The 17,569-nt window shown below is 40.8% G+C and overlaps 1 protein-coding gene across 11 annotated transcripts in view; it reads right to left on the bottom strand.

Annotated features, from left to right (window-relative positions):
- PARD3B (par-3 family cell polarity regulator beta) overlaps positions 1-17,569 on the bottom strand; it is a 1,110,743-nt gene that overhangs the window by 1,064,465 nt on the left and 28,709 nt on the right. The window contains exon 1 of one of the 11 annotated variants that reach the window (XM_081577739.1): positions 14,608-14,787. The exons of the other annotated variants lie outside the window; for them this stretch is intronic. Within the exon in view, the coding sequence (XP_081433865.1) occupies positions 14,608-14,643 (36 nt within the window). The 5' untranslated portion in view covers positions 14,644-14,787. Of the gene's footprint in view, positions 1-14,607; positions 14,788-17,569 lie in introns of those variants that run through there. 11 annotated transcript variants of the gene reach the window in all.

Genomic DNA, 17,569 nt, shown 5'->3' with positions numbered 1-17,569 from the left:
TAAAACATCATTACATAAGAACAAATCTTTCACAGTACTACTCCAAGAAATTAATGATGATCAACTAAAAACTATATAGGATCAACTATACAGGAGTTTTGGGAAATGTTATCTAAATCCTGCTTGCTTCTGAAGGATACTACCACTTTCATTCAGAAGCAGTTATAAAATTAAAATTCAGAAGAATTATTTTCATAACTCACCCATCTTCCCAAGCCTGACACTTGGATGCACTTGCTTGTGAACCTTAGCCCCGAAACCCCAAAGGACATTCTTTTGCTGTACCATTGAGCTGGCAGCTATTGTTCTAATTTCCCTACTGATGAGCCAAACAGTTAATCTGTTTTAACACACAATGCATAAAAGGTTTCATTTCAGTCCAGAAAAGAGAAAGAGACACTTATAATCACTGGGCATTCATATTTGAATGACAGCTAAACATAAAGGAACATCAGGCATGCAGCCATCTGGAAAAGAGCTTGTATTCTTCCATATTATCTGTTCTCAAACCTTTAAGACAAAAGGGTCAGAGGTTGGCCCAAGACTTCCATTTAGTAAGATGCTCATTTCAAATCCATCGCCATTAATAAACATTCTGTCAGCTCCACAATAAAAGACAATCAGCTCCCCTCTCTTTCCGTTTGGTTCACTCTGAAAGATGGAAAGATGGCTTCATAATAAACATATACATGCACACTTAGAATTATTTTATTTACCCAGATAAATTGTGTGTGCCTGCTTAGAAGCAACATTTTTTTTTTTTGCCAAAGAAAAAGGAACACAATTTTACTAGATATTAATACATAGTAATTGCAACATTCATTTTAATACAAAAGACAAAGTAGGCAACCAACCTGTGCTTATTATTAAAACTGCAATTTTTCCCCATTTAAGTTACTGAACTCCAACTGGAGTTAATAAAGTTATTACAAAATGCTGAAGAAAACCACACTATACACAAGAACCTTACTGCCTATCTTTAAAACAAACAGTTATTTTATGTTGTATATATAATTTCAAAATACAGTTTAATCCTTGTTATTGTCACTCACACTAAGTTTCAGGGGGGAAAGAATGGCTTTTTTCAGTCCTTCCTAAGAACTAAAGGACAGATAATTTGACCTATTCTACTTTAATGAGCGGTATTTCAACACACAAATGATCACAGACTTGGACAGTTTACTAAAAAGGCTGAGTCACAGTCCTTCTTAAGGGAGTTCTGGTCACTATCAGCTACATTTTATTGGAGACAGTCCCCGGTCATCTTCTGGCCACAAGCAATGCCTTCTCCCTTCCTACCATAAGACAGGGAGGCCCTCAAGGCATGTCCCCAGTTCTTTCTCCCTGCCCCAGCCATGAAAGTCTGAATTTCACCATCCACACACCCAGGAGTGAGGCAAGGACTCTGGATGGATGGATCAGTAGCACCAGCACCCGTGTCAACAAGAACGAACAAAAGCATCCATAAATAAAAGCATCCATCTAACCAGCATTCTCAAATGCTTTCTCACATGCTCTTCACAGTCACAATGAGACAGGAAGAAGAGACTGCCCAGGATAGCAGCTGATTCACAGCAGCCTGGAAACCAAGGCTCAGATTCTCAAGAAGCAAGTCCCCGCCACTCACCCTCAGTTAATCCATGGGCCCCAATCTTTACTGTTGAAACTAGGGACCCTGTTGAGTTTGCTGCCCACCAGGCTTCCCATACCACCACTCACCCAGCCAGAACGTGGCTGCCACTCCTGAGCAGGGGAGGGTACTCATCTCAGCCCCACACCCAGTCCACAATCCTCACTCTTCTCACTAAGGAGGTTGTTCTGCAGAACTAGATCTTGGGCTCAGCCCAAAGAGCAGTCCTACAGGGAGAGGGTGCAGAGACAGCTCACAAGCCAACTTAGAGCCAGGAGCAGCCTTGCGGCAGTGATGGTGTAATCACAGCAGAAGAAAGTTCTCTAACAGGAACAACCAAACATCCTGATACACTTAGTGAAAGTATTAATCTCTCAGTGGTGCCCGACTCTTTGCGATCCCATGGACTATAGACCTCCAGGCTCCTCTGTCCATGGAATTCTCCAGGCAAGAATACTGGAGTGAGTAGCCCTTCCCTTCTCCAGTGGAATCTTCCTGACCCAGGGACTGAACCCAGATTTCCTGCATGGCAGACAGATTCTTAACCTCTGAGCCACCAGGGAAGCCCCTAGGACAGCCCCAGTTGACACGTGGTCCAGGGATAATAATTAGCAGCACCTCTTTTACTCTCCACAGTACCTTAGTCTGAATCCTAAGTGATATGGTTGTTGTACGTATACCTGTGTGGAGGCGTCCTGAGCTTGGTCCTCCCTCCCCTTCCATGATCCAGGAACATTCTCCCACCCTAACTTTCTTTTCCCCCATGTTTGAGAAGTGGCCAAGAGTAACTAAGAATTGCTAAAAGATATATGTGAAACAGTAACTGGGTGATGGGATTCAACAGAGATTAAACACTCTCTGAAGCACCCTCCTCCACCCACACACCCCTCATTTCTTCCCCTGGGTGACTCCTACTCTTACAGAAAAAGTCAGTTCAGGTGCCCCCTCCAGGAAGCCCTCCATGATACTGACCTCCATTCTATCCCCAGAAAGGATATCTGCATTAAGTGTAACTCTGCTTCATTTTCTGCAGCCCCCCTGCCCCCCCCATCTACCTATCACTTTCCACTAGCCAGTGAGCTCCCTGGTGTAGAGACAGTGCCTCCTCACCTCTGTTATCTCAAGAACTCAGCTCAGTGCCTGCCATATGGTGGGTCTTTAAATAATGTCCAGCATATGATTTTTTAAAAGTATTTTGGGGCCAGAATGTGAAGAGCCTTTAGGCCTTGCTCAGGAAATTTCAGAGTTTCATGCTGTAGCAAGGAGAAACTAGAGTAGGAAACATTTTGGAGCAGAATGACCAGATTAGTGTTTAGAAGGATGATTTGGGCCAAAGAGCAGCAGATGGATCTGGAGGCCCCTACCCCGTCCTCGCAACCAAATTATCAGATAGTTGGATAATCATACCTTCACCCCATATTTCATATCAGGCCCATTTCCCTATTTCTTACCTCTCCATTTCCTTTAAAAGTACTATGATCTTGCTCTTGTAAAAAACTTTCAGTTCTGCCTTTTTGTTTTGACTACTGTATTCCTTTTGCTCACACTCCATTTGGTCCTCACCATAATCTTAAGGCTAGATGAATCACATGCTTATTTTATCCATGAAGAATCTAGTATAATCAATCTGACTGACCCAAGAGCACACAGCTGATAAATTACCATTATTCCAGCTCTAAAATATGAAACAAAATAATTCCCTTCCCTAATACTCTCACTTTGTCAATGGCATTTCCCTTGCCACCTACCTAAAAAATCATGGTCATCTGAAGTACAAATTCTCTGACACAAACTACTGCCAACCATCCTTTACATTCTTCTTACCCTAATGTTTTACTTTCTGATCCATCCAGTCTGAGCTGGACGTCTCTGGTTCAATCAAACATATGCTTAGGGCTAAGCACCCTGTTGTTGTTCAGTTGCTCAGTGCTGTCCAACTCTTTGTGACCCCATGGACTGCAACACGCCAGACCTCCCGGTCCTTCACTATCTCCCAGAGTTTGCTCAAACTTGTGTTCATTGAGTCGGTGATGCCATCTAACCATCTCATCCTCTGTTGTCCCCTTTCCTCCTGCCTTCAATCTTTCCCAGCATCAGGTTCTTCCCCAATGAGTCGGCTCTTCACATCAGGTGGCCAAAGTATTGGAGCTTCAGCTTCAACATCAGTCCTTCCAATGATGATTCAGGGTTGATTTCCTTTAGGACTGACCGACCCTGAACAAAACTATATCTTGTCTTCTGTTCTCTTCCTATTGCAGGGTATTCTCTTTCCACTGTATTCCAAAACATCCATACAAACAAATTCTGATAAGAACACTGCCTTTATTCAGTCACACCAGTGCTAGAAAGCCTACATTGGCTCACAACAACTAAGTTCAATGTCAGTACAGTGCCATTTGAGGCCTCTTGGCTGTTGGTCCTATTTTCTCTATTCCATCTTATTAGTGCTACCTTCCAGCATGAATATAGTTCAATCAGATCAGTTTCCTTGAAAATCTGCTCCAATATCTACCCCCACCTCAAAGCCTTTTCTCCCTACTTCTGTGTCAAAGTTGAGCTCTGCCCTCTCCTTTCCTATGGACATTTCCCAATCACTCTGCTTCTTGCATTTATATTTTAACATAGGTTTTGCCACCAAAGGACCTAATAACAGGACCTCTTCTCTTCTGCCCTAATTATGCCATATGAACATGTGCTGTTGTCCCAACTATATGCAACTACTTTGGGGCAGAGAGTCGTGTCCAAAGCTCCCAACTGGTCTCACTTGAATAGGTCATCCCTAAGCACTCAGAGTGTGGCTTCATAAAGACATATCTGGTCTTAACATATTAAACTTTTAATTATATCTTCTAAGGGTTTTGTTTTTTTTTAATTGGCAGGCAAAAGAGCTTGAGAGAGAAAACCAAGGCTATGAGCCATCTGGAAACCATTCCATATTTTAGTAGGGATGTCGGAGGAAGAGGAGATTTTTTGAATGAAATAGAGGTGCCCCAGCTCTGTGTCCTCTGGAAACCAGAGGTTAAAGTCCTCTGCATTGAAGGGGGACTGATGATAATTTCTAGTTTTAGATGTCATGGTTCTAGTTAAAAAAAGAAAAACTTTCTCCATGGACTGTTCTTTATTTGCACAAACAGGAGAATAGAATTTTTATTTAAATTTATTTAAAGTAAACTCAGGAATCCATTTTAAGTGATGTAGTCCCAATATAAAAAGAAAAGCACCTCTCTGAAGTATTCTACAATAAGATTTAATCTAAAAATAAAGATTAGGAACAATTATGCAAAGTAAATGATATTACCAAATATAATGATGTAGTACCTTTGAAAACCATAAAAGGAACCAAAAGCCCAGTGGAGATATTTGCATTTCAAACATTGGGAGATGAAAGTTTCTACAGAAACCAAAGTAAAAAATCTAGCACTAAATAATGCTGAGGGCCTTCCCTAAAAGGAGTTCTTATGATTCAGTCCTTGAGTTAAATACACAGGTTACCTGATTACTCCAGAAGGTTTAGCATCCTCAATATTAAAAAAAAAAAAAAGTGTTAATACAGGCCAGCTTGCTCTCATTACGGGTATGATAAATGGATTCCTGTCACTCTCGCATACTGTTTAGCTTGTTCTGCATGAAAGAATTCTAAATCTGATGTGACCAAAAGAACCTAGGGCCAGTTCACTGAAGTCTACCCAGCAACATGAGAAGCCATTGGTTTGAGGTCTGAAGTCAGATACCATGACTTGTTACAGTGTGTTTTTCCTACTTCAGTCAAAACCACAATAGTTCTAATGTACCCCCTCCTTCAGGGTGTTATGAAAGGCATGTGAGCAAATAAAAAATCAACTGAGATGACCCACAGTTTGCTCTTTTCCCTCAGAGCCTAACAAAAAACGATTGACTATGTTTGAGCTGAATGAACTCAATTTTAGTAATTCGGGGCTTTACAAAATGAATTTAGAATCAGTGAAATGGTTTTCTTTGCTTTCAATTCAAAACATAAAAAGCTACTTCTTGTATTAAATGCCCTCATAAAGCCATCCAAATATCTTCACATTTCGATTATAGGAGAGCTCCAAAGTGAAAGTATCTATCAACAATTCCATTTATCTGTGGACAATCCGTTGCCTACAATGAATAAAAGCCCCCTAATAGTAATTAAAGTAGATAGAAAATTCAATTTTTTTAAGATTCTTTCAGTTTTAAATAATGCAGTTATCTGAGCAGAATTAACCATCATAAAGTAGCTTTTTATCTTCTTTATATCCTGTAAGAGGTAAGATTTATACCATAAACATTGCTCTTATAATGAGCTTTCTGGCTTTTCCATATAAGTTATGTCTCCTCTATCTTACTGGCAGATCCTCTACAAAACAATTGGCATACCTCCCAGTGTTTAGAAAAATTACACACACACAGAATTTTACAGAACATGAAAAGTCAGTAGCTTCCTAAAACTAAATGCTTCTATTCCATTTTTATCCTGAACTTATACAATACAGTCTGAGCCATTACCCAGTAACACTGTATACCTTGGAAAGAAACTGTTATACACTCTATACTCCAATTTCTGTTAGGAATAAACAATAGAGGTAAAATAATCACAAGATTAATAATGCCATATTTACCAGCATTGGTCACATATATTTTTAAAATTAGGTAAAATGGTACAAAATATTTAAAGTTTGAGATGATTATATTTAATACTTGTATTAACAATTCATGTAACTATGTTAACAAATAAAATCTCCCAAACACCGAGAAGAGTCCAATTAACTAAAGAATAATAGACGAGCCATGAGCTTCCTCCCTCACAAAACCTCCTTGTGAATCTGTTGGAAAGAAGGCAGTGAATGTAAGTCATAAATTTCAGGCCTGTGTGCTCTTTTTGATCGTGAAAGCTTTCATTAACCACAGATTAATTTTGAGGAAAAATAAAGTCAGGACACCACTACTAGGATCCATAGTTGAAAATTCAAGCAAGGTGTCTGAAATTAGGAGCCAATTCTAACCCTGACTCTTGCAGCATCCGTGTTGGTAGCCTTGGGGAAGCATTTAATTTCTAATGTTTAAGTACCTTCATCCTTCAAACAGGGGCAAGTCTACGTAATTACTCTCACAGCATTTCAGGAAGATAGGTTAAAACAGACACAGGTCTTTAGATGATGACCTACAGAAATACCAAACTCTGACACTGATGTCAGGGTAGAAACATGCTATTGAAAACTCCCTTGTTACCTGTGGTGCCACTAGCCCCCTTGGCTACCTCTATTGATTATAAGACTGTCAGGTATGCATTTACGACGGAATTAATCAGAGTGCTATTAGCAAGGAAATATGGTATTGTATTTATTTTAATAAAGCTCCCTTTATGACATCAGACTCATTATCCAAGTCTAAAGAATGCTGGGCTCTATGGGGGAGCGCCTGTTAGAACAGCAGGACAGCAGGGCTGAGCTCCGTTGGGTGCAAAGTACTTGGCCCGTCAGGCAGAACAAATAAAATGAAGTGTACTATTAATGTAATTCCATTTTTCTTTAAAAATGCCTTTAAATGGTATAGTAAAGCAAAATCTGTCACCCCATATACATACATGGAATCATCAGGCTTTCATGATATATCTAGAAAGTAACTAGCTCCCAAAGGAACAAGTGTTTAAGATTTAGTGCAGATATGATTGCCAGTGGGTCTTTTTAAACTGATATATATTTTAAATATAAAGACTGCAAAAACATACACACATTGAATGGGAAAGAGACATGGACCTGAATTGAAAAGGAGAACGGTAAGGTAAGAGTGGAGACCTATGTTGAGCCCTTCGATCACACCACTTATGAAAATGTATACAAGGAATTATCTGTTTTTACCTACAATTTGCTGAGAAACTCCTTTAAGGCCCTACTTTATGAGACCATCATCCAGAGATCTGCTTAAACACAAGGCCTCAGCACTTTAGAAAGACCACAGTCCAGGTCACCTGCTAGTTTGTTCTCAGGGTCATTCATTCTTCTGCTCTGGAGGGATCCACATTTCCCAACTGGCTTGGCCAACAGGAAATGCTGGTGCAAGATTAGACAGCATGGTCAAACAGCAGAGAAGTGGGGATGTTTCTCCTTCTCCCTCTCTGCTTCCAGTGCATCTCCAGCTCCCTCTACTAGTCTCGGCTCCTGCCGGGCAGTCCTTGGTCCCCACCATGGGTCTAGCTCTCTATAAGATTGTTCTGGCATCTGGGATCCAGATGCTTCCATCATCTCTCCAGCCTCAGGGGTGACGTAGCCACTGCCAAATGTTGCTGGTCCCTGAGTTGCCTCACTGTCACCAGTTTGCCTCCTCAACTCTTGCATCGTCTATGTGCATGGTGCCTTGTTTTAAATTCCCTCTGTTTGTAAGGCCTGGAGTGGTTTCTGGATCCTGAGCTAAGAGTCAGGAGACTTTCATTTATTTCATCCTGTCTCTGCTCTTAAAACCATGTGACCTTGGAAAAAATCACTCTCTAGACCTGAATTTCATCATCTAAAAATGAGGGACTGAAAAGACTTAAAATCACAATATCCGGATCATACCTCACACCAACTCAATCAGAATGTCTGGGGGCGGGAACCAGGCAACAGTATTTTTTAAAACACTCCAACGTACAACAAAGTTTGGGAACAACCACACTAGTAAGCTAGAATGTGTGCTCATGTCTTCATTTTCTAGAATATTCTAAGATAGCAGGATTACAGTAAGAATGGCACATTTTCAAAAATTAACTCAGTTTGTTCTTAGTACTTTTACTATGCTCTTAACTAGCTATCTTAAATTTTACTCTTCACTTGTAAGCAATATGGATGCTTGATCCATGTAATGCATTTTACTCAATGTCTAATTAATCAATTATCAAACAAATCCCCAGGAGCTGGACTGGCAAGTCATCATAAACACCTTGAGGAAAAGACCTGAGCATAATTAGTTCCAAAGGTCCCTTGGCCAAGGTCCAGCCCCAAATCCACACCTCCAGGCTTTTCCCTTAGGAGTCTCCTGTCACTTCTGCCTCCTGCCTGTGTGAACCTCATTTCTCTCCTCTGCTCCCCAAGATAGCCAGATTCTACTCCCCTGAGAACAGCCCACCTCTGCCTTGAATCTAACTCCATGAAACATGTACTCTTGCCTCGCTTCTCTCCACAGCCCTCCCCTCCCCCACTTCTGGTCATCCTGGCACCCTCTCCAACCACTCCCAGCTCACTGAAACACTGGCAAACAGGCCTTCACTGGTAGTGACAAGCTACCAGTGGAAGAAAATCAGCCCTGAAAATGCATATGCCAAGCCCAAAACCTGGTTGAATGATATAAGTCTGCACTGCAGCTTTTCATCAAAGAGAAACATGATCAACCCATTAAAAGCATATTTTTAAAACCACAAATAATGACACTGGGATTCTGACACAGGGGCTCTGGGATGGGCCAGAAGTCTCTTTCTTGAATAAATACTCCACAGGATTCTCGTGCAGGTGGTCTTTGGACCACACGTTAGAAATCACGTCACAGGTACTTCTTCTGTTGTCCTTAAGGAAGCAAATGGCATGTATATGGGTATGTAGAGGCTCCTGTTATATGCTCTTTCCAGCTGTATAAAAGCCATCCTTCTACAACCAAGTACACGCAGGCACAAGGCTAGTGAGGGATCGGGAAAGCAGAGTAGAAAGGATGGGGTGGGGAGGACTTTCCCATAGTCCAAACTTGGCTCACGCTCTCAAGTTCATACATCAATCTCCATATACTACCCATCCTGCAGAAGAAAAACCTTAAGGTTGGGTATCACTTCTTACTCTTAGACCCTTGGGGGAAATAAGAATTTAAGCCAAAAATCAAGATAGACTACAATCTATTTTCACTCAAGCTGGTAAAGGAGCTCTGAGCATACCAACCCAAAATACGCAGCTCTGGCATATTCATTATTTTGAGTTAAAGGCACTCGAGAAACAGCAGGTATACGAAGGGCACTCTGACCCTCTTTTTTATTTCTGAAAACAGGAGATAAAACTCCATGTAAAGGTGCTCTCCCTGTACCGAGATTAAAGAAGACATTCTATTACCAGAGATGAGGAATTGAGGCCAAGAGAAATTGGGCAAACACACCTTGTGGAACTAACCCATATATCTCTGGTCACCTCCACATTTACTGCCCCTAGCCCAAACTCCTTGATCTCACAATTCTTCACAAATTGATTGTTTCTCTGTCTAGAAGGTATAAAGACTTCTGCTCTGGTTATTCTTTGGGTCTTCATTCTTTTGTGGGGGCTCCCATGTACATGTAAAAATTTTTTTAAATTTGTAAGTTTCTTTTCCTGTTAATTTGTCTTGCATCAGTTGAATACTCAGGCCCAGCCAAAGGCCCTAAGGTGGTAGAAGAGAATTTTTCTCCCCTACACTTGTTTCTCCTCTTACTTAAGATTTAAGGGGGGAAAAAGAGTTAAGGAAAAACTAACCCAAAGAAAGAAATCAAAGATAAAAAGAAGGAAGCGTATGTCTTCTCTTAAGAAAAACAAAAGTCAAGGGTGCCGGTGAGGATTCCTTCATTCTCCCAGGAAAGCACACTTATCCAGCTGTGTTCACATGGAAGCAGACAGACCACTGCAAGGGCCGTCTTCTACTTGGCAAAGGGTAACTAAGCAGATACTGCATGACATCTCCTACATGTGGAATCTAAAAGGAAATGACACAAATGAACTAACTTTTAAAACAAAAAGAGACTAACAGACTTAACAAACAAACTTATGGTTGTGGGGGGGAAGGGATAGTTAGGGAGTTTGGGATGGTCCTGTACACACTGCTGTATTTAAAATGGATAACCAACAAGGACTCACTGTATAGCACATGGAACTCCGCTCAGTGCTATGTGGCAGCCTGGATGGGAGGGGGGTTGAGGGGAGAATGGATACATGTATATGTATGACTGAGTCCCTTCACTGGTCACCTAAAACTATCATAACAATGTTAATTGGCTATATCCCAGTACAAAATAAAAACTTCAAAGTATAACTATGGGGACAAGAATTTATGGAAATAAAAGTTTTCTTTGGAATGACCAAGGAATGGAGAAGAGGGAACTGTAGAAAATTTTTAGTTGTGTTTAAGCACTCTGTGCAGAGCTCTAAGGGTTCTGGGAGGTTCCTTAGACCTCCAGAACATTAAGGGTGAGCCAAAGCTGTAAGCAAGCCACCACTTCCACTTCCCCAGGATAGGAAATCCAAAGGAGAGAAGTTTAGTGAGCTCCTTCTACAGCCCAAACCATTTATATGCATTACCTCATTTAAAACTCAACAATGCTACACTGTTAAGTATTACCACCCCTACCAAAAAAATCTCAGAAACAGTCCCAAATGGGTTAGATAGCTTCACACATGATCTCAGACCTGAGAAGCAGCAAGTAGGATTGGAACTTGGGTGGATGCAATTCCAAGGTACTGCTCCCATCAATACCTCTGCAGGCTGCTATCAGATTGCCTAGATTCAATCTCCAACTTAGCAGCTTGGACAAGATGACTACTCTTTTTGTGCCTCAGTTTTTGCATCCTTAAAATGGGAATAGAAATTATGTCAGTCTCAGAGTTCCTGAGGTGACTGAGTGGATGAATCCACATAAAGCCCTTATACAGGACTTGGAAGACAGTAAATACTCAAGACATGGGCTGTTAGACCTAGAACCCCCCTATCCTTCCCATCATATCAAGTTCCTGCTTTCCACACTTTTCTGCCAGAGTTTTCATTTTTCCCTTCCACTTTGCCTTTCTTTAGTAAGAAGGTTTTTCTTTTTTTTTAATAAAAATCCATATAACCATTGAAGTTCAACATTTTAGCTGTATAGTAATTACAACGCATTTATCAACACGTAACAAGAACACAGCAAGGCTTTAATGACTGTGGAATAAAACCTAAAGAAAGTAGAAAAATAGGACATAACTTGCTTATAAATGCAACTCAATATTGAAAACCCCTTTTAGGAGATTAGATGACCTTGGCAAAGCAGACACGCATTAGAGCAGAGTACGCCAGCCTATAACCACAGAACTCAGAGCAGCCTATAACCACAGAACTCAGAGAACTAACAGCAGGGAATTTCCAGTTCCTCCAAACCTGTCTCCTAATTAAACTAATTGGTTTAAAATAGGTTATACTTCGTTTATAAAGTCCTTAATGGTTCATGGTTTGACAAAACGTACCAGCATACATCCATTGACTTGTATTTTATTAGAATTAGAGACTGATAACTATAATATACAATCTGATAGTTAGCAAAGGAAATAGGCTTTTCAAAGCAGAACAACTAGCCTGGTTAAATTTGAAATTCTTCTGATAGAAATGTCATCTATTTTCCACAAGAGTATTACAATTTAAAAATATACTTTAACAAATGATGTTTTTTGCCTCCAAATTTATGATTTCTATTCCTTCAACTTCTCTCCATGAAAGGGATTCATTTTACATATCACAGAAATTATGATTACAGGTTTCACAAAATCGCAGCTCTCTTACAGAGCCCCATTCAATCCCCTAGGGACCACAATTCTGTTACAGTCTGTAAATTAACAAGGTCAGATGTGAACAATATTTAGAGAGCATATTTTGAAGGAAACAGGTACTCCAAGACAACATCTAGAAAGCAGAAATGTATACAGTAACCTGCCCTTCAAGTGTCAGGTGATGCCCAGCATGATAAAATGTTCCCTTGCCCAGTGGACTTATTTGTATATGTTTGCTATGTATTTTTCAATACAGTGCTTTCGATATCTCATACACTTCTGACTACCTCTGTGACAAGCGACAGTACTGGCTAGGGTCAGACGACAGAGAAAAGGAAAGATGCAAGGCTACAGAAGCTCACCAATCTCAGAAGAAGGCAGTGAGCCCTGGATATGATCTGGGTGGGAGTCATGGGGAAGAAGAGAGAGAGGAGTCTTCAGGGAGAATGAAGGGGGACAGTCATCTTGCCGGGTTACCCAGGAGACTCACCCTGGGGAAATAATGAGGAGAAAAAACACAGATGTGAAGGGCAGAGCATCCCTCTACAACAGAGGATGAAACAAAATAGTGAAAACATTCCCTAGAACTAAGGACTGCCTCCCATCCTCTCCCCATCCCTCTAGCAGGACCCCCTCCTCTTTCCAGGGACTTATGGCATTTTGCTTCACCTTCTTTCCCTTTCACTCTTCACACCCACCAGTGTACTTATTGGTACCCACGTCTGTTGTTTCTTCCCGAGTCTAGACTATGAACCTCTCCAGGTCAAGGACTGGCTTTCTATAAACGCTTGATGAATGAATGAACAAGGAAGGACTGGAACTGAATTTTCTTTGCGCCTGTAGGTCAAGTTACATACCTTTCTGATAATAAAGTAATTTCAGAGAAGAGTCACTCAAGGAAACACAAATAAATATCAAGAACTTTTGATATACTATCAATATTAACTTGTTACTTTTCTAACCAAAGCCTAGACTTCAATTCATTGTCATAAGGGTGGAGATGGGTGAGGGGGGCAGAGGAGTATATAAAATCCAGGAGAGAGATGAGTATACAGTAATCTTAGCTTTTATGTTCAAGCAAAGAAAGCTATCTCTTCCCCCTCCACTCCCTCAGCCCCATACTGAAGCTACTAAGGTAGAGAGAAGGATGCACAGCTAACCCAGAGAGCCACAGAGTCCAGACTGGCTTGCCCCAATTCTACTGGAGGAAAGCTTTGTGATAATAATTACCATTTGTTTAGTCTGCACTTATACTTTCATATGGAATAGGAAATGGTAACCCACTCCAGTACTCTTGCCAGGATAATCCCATGGACAAAGGAGCCTGGCTACAGTCCATGGGGTGACAAAGGCAGACAAGACTGAGCATGCATGCATGCACTCATGCTTTCATAATTAATGCCCAAATCAATCACTTTGACTAGTTCACCTCAAATCATACTTGTCCAATTGTCCAGGTCAAAAAATTTCCAAGAATTCCTATGAGACCAAGTATAACAGAGCCAGTTTCCTTAAACAAAGTCCAAAGTTACCCTAATGGAGCTGAAAGGTGTGTCACAGGCACTTCTTCCAGAGGCATGTTCATCTTGCCACCACTCAGCTCTGCTTACATCTCCCCCGAGACACACAGGGAACTGCTATACCTCAAAATCTGCATGGACTCTGCCCAGGGCCTGCTTAGGGCCTACAAGAGCCTTGTGCCTGTGGACAGGACACTGGGCCTTGCTGGGTCTCGATTTCCCTGTCTCTAAAGTACAACACCAACCCTATGAGATGGCTGTGAGGATTCAATAGGTTTATCAAAAAGCCTCTATACCAGGGCCTTCACAGAGTTAGTACTCAGTAAATGGCAGCCATTCTGATCACTGTCATGATAAAGATTTCCTTTCATCCCCCTTCCCCAGCCAGCCCTAAAAAGGCCATATTTTTGCCTAGGTTGGTACTATTAGACCTGGATTACTCTTAAGTTTCTCTTAAAACAAGATCCAGTTCAAAGGCCACTTCCTCCCTCACAACCCCTCCTACCCTGGGTCCCCACTGCTCAGCACACAAATGACTACTCATCTCCGTGGTGTTACCACATTCCTGAGTATACAACTTTATTACGATACTTTTCTGCCTTGTTATCTGAGAGAATCACATGTTCCCAGATTATGACCTCTCTCATGGAATAAACATCGAAAGCTTCCCAGACTTTCCCTCAGTGGGGACATGTGTTCAGTTCTTAACCACGAGCTGTGGAAATATCCACAAACAGAAAACTGTCAGAACAAAAGTGACACTTTAATTGCTTAGAGGAAAAGGCCAGACTTCAAAGACACACACTGAATTTTTATAACCTGTTTGGTCCTTAAAGGTTTTGCATCACTGGAAATGGGGATGATAAATCAAGCACCCAAATATTACATCATTATAATAAACTAGTTTATAGCTTTCTCATGAGACAAGAATTACTCATACTCTTACCTCTTCGATACATACATTACCTTCTGTGTTCCGAATTCTGGCAGAAGTCATCGTTTATGAAGTCACTCATATACCCGCCCCCCCACACACACACACAAATTATGTACAAAAGAAGCATTCTCCACACAGATGCTCAGAGATATACACTCTAGACAACATCTCAAAGCTTACTGTATGTATAGACCTAAAGATGTCATCCTCCTACATTCTGGAAGGTGAGAGGTTATTAAACCTGGAATCTGTGATCCTATGAATTCATTCAAGCACAGCTTTTAAAATACGAATGAACACAGATCACAGCTAAGCAGTCTCCAAGCCAAGACCCTCTCAGCTCCAGCACCTTTTACTGTTTATTCTCCAGCCTAAAACTATCTTCTGCATAACTTTTAACAAAAGGAATTGATTCCTCTGTACTACTCAGAACACTCTAAACCAGGGTTCTCAATCCCAGCATCGCTTGACGTTTTGGGCTGACAATTCCTTGTTGCGGGAGAACTGTCCTCTGTAGCATGGCATTTGTGGCCTTTACCTAGTGATTACAACCAAAAATTCACCAGACATTGCACAGTGACCCTGGGGAGCAAAACCACCCACAACTGAGCCACTGATCTAAACAAATGGTCATTCTTTGCTAACCATCATTTTTAAAAATCCATCATTTTAAAGACGATAATTTTAAAAAACTGGAGGCATGTAGCTCTGAGAAAAGGAGATGCTGAGACAGAAGAGCTAGGGTCAAAGCCCCTTTCTACTTCAGGATCGCTGTGCAATGTGATCAGATAGCCTAGGCTTGGGACCTAGCTCTGCCGCCCAGGTGACCATGGACTAGACACTTAACCTACAGGTGCTTGTTTTCTCACCTATAAACTAGTGAAGATAACGGTAATCCTTCATGTAGCTGTCGTGAGGGTTAAGTATGTTAACAACACAAGCATTTAGAACATGTCTGTGTAAGCACTCATAAAGCACAAGTTTGTACTATCATTGTATCTCTAAATCCTCTATGCCTCAGTTTCCACATCTGTAAATTATAGGTAAAATTGGAAGTACAGTTGAATGACTCTAGAAAAACAAAGGGTTAAGGGCACTGGCCCTACACATAGTTGAAAATCCATATATAACTTATACTCTGCCCTCCACATCTGTGGTTCCTCCATATCCACAGATTCAAACAAAGTTGGATCATGCAGCACTGTAGCATTTACTATTGAAAAAAAATCTGTATATAAGTTGACCCACACAGTTCAAATCTGTGCTTTTCAAGAGCCATTTGTACTATGCTCCTGCAAGAATTAAATGTTATGAAAGCATTTGGCATGGAATCTGGCAGAAAGTAAGTATTAATAAATATGTGTTAGCTCCAGCTTGAATTTTAAGAATATTAAATGAAGGATTTCTGTAGTAGAACTAAAAACAACACATACTGATCAATTTACAAAGCCCTTTTACCCCATCCCAAGAAAAAGGATGATTCATGACCGGAAATATATATATAATAAATATACATAATATATATAATAAATAGATATAATAAACATATAATATATATAAAATATATAACCGCCACTCATTCAGTTGTGTCCGACTCTTTGCGACCCCATGGAATGCAGCATGCCAGGCTTCCCTGTCCTTCACTGTCTCCTAGAGTTTGCTCAAACTCATGTCCACTGAATCAGTAATGCCATCCAACCATCTCATCTTCTGTCGCCCACTCTTCTCCTCTTGCCCTCAATCTTTGCCAGCATCAGGGTCTCTTCCAGTGACTAGGCTCTTTGCATCAGGTGGCCAAAGTTCTGGAGCTTCAGCTTCAGCATCAGTCCTTCCAATAAATATTCAGGGCTGATTTCCTTTAGAATTGACTGGTTTGATCTCCTTGCTGTCCAAGGGGCTCTCAAGAGTCTTCTCCAACACCACAGTTCAAAAGCATCAGTTCTTCAGCACTTAGCTTTCTTTATGGTCCAACTCTCACATCCGTACATGACTACTAGAAAACCGCAGATTTGACTATACAGACCTTTGTCAGCAAAGTGATGTCTCTGCTTTTTAACATGCTATCTAGGTTTGTCATAGCTTTTCTTCCAAGGAGCAAGTGTTTTTTAATTTCATGGCTGCAGTCACCATCCACAGTGATTTTGGAGTCCAAGAAAATAAAGTCTGTCACTGTTCCATTAAATAAAGGACAGAAACGGTATAGATCTAACAGAAGCAGAAGGTATTAGGGAAGAGGTAGTAAGTATACATGGAAGAACTATACAAAAAGGTCTTAATGACCTGGACAACCATGATGGTGTGATCACTCACCTACAACCAGACATCTTGGAGTGTGAAGTCAAGTGGGCCTTAGGAAGCATTACTGCAAACAAAGCTAGTGGAAGTGATGGAATTCCAGCTGAGCTGTTTCAAATCTTAAAAGATTATGCTGTTAAAGTGCTGCACTCAATATGCCAACAAATTTGGAAAACTCAGCAGTGGCCACAGACTGGAAAAGGTTAGTTCTCATTCCAATCCCAAAGAAGGGCAATGTCAAAGAATATTCAAACTACCGCACAATTGCACTCATTTCTCATGCTAGAAAGGTAATGCTCAAAATCCTTCAAGCTAGGCTTCAATAACATGTGAACTAAGAACTTTCAGATATACAAGCTGGATTTAGAAAAGGCAGAAGAACCAGAGATTAAATTGCAAACATCTGTTGGATCATAGAAAAAGCAAAAGAAACCCAGAAAAACATCTACATCTGCTTCATTGACTATGCCAAAGCCTCTGACTTTGTGGGTCACAACAAACTATGGAAAATTCTTAAAGAGATGAGAATACCAGACCACCTTACCCACCTCCTGAGAAACCTGTATGCAGGTCAAGAAGCAACAGTTAGAACTGGACATGGAACAACAGACTGGTTCCAAACCAGGAAAGGAGTGCATCAAGGCTGTATATTGTCATCCTGCTTATTTAACTTACATGCAGAGTATATCAA

Source organism: Giraffa tippelskirchi, chromosome 3 (assembly GCF_054371585.1).
Source record: "Giraffa tippelskirchi isolate mGirTip1 chromosome 3, T2T-mGirTip1v1.2.pri, whole genome shotgun sequence".
NCBI lineage: Eukaryota > Metazoa > Chordata > Mammalia > Artiodactyla > Giraffidae > Giraffa > Giraffa tippelskirchi.
The sequence above is the reverse complement of the archived record's forward strand: the minus strand, read 5'-3'. Positions and strand labels throughout refer to the sequence as shown.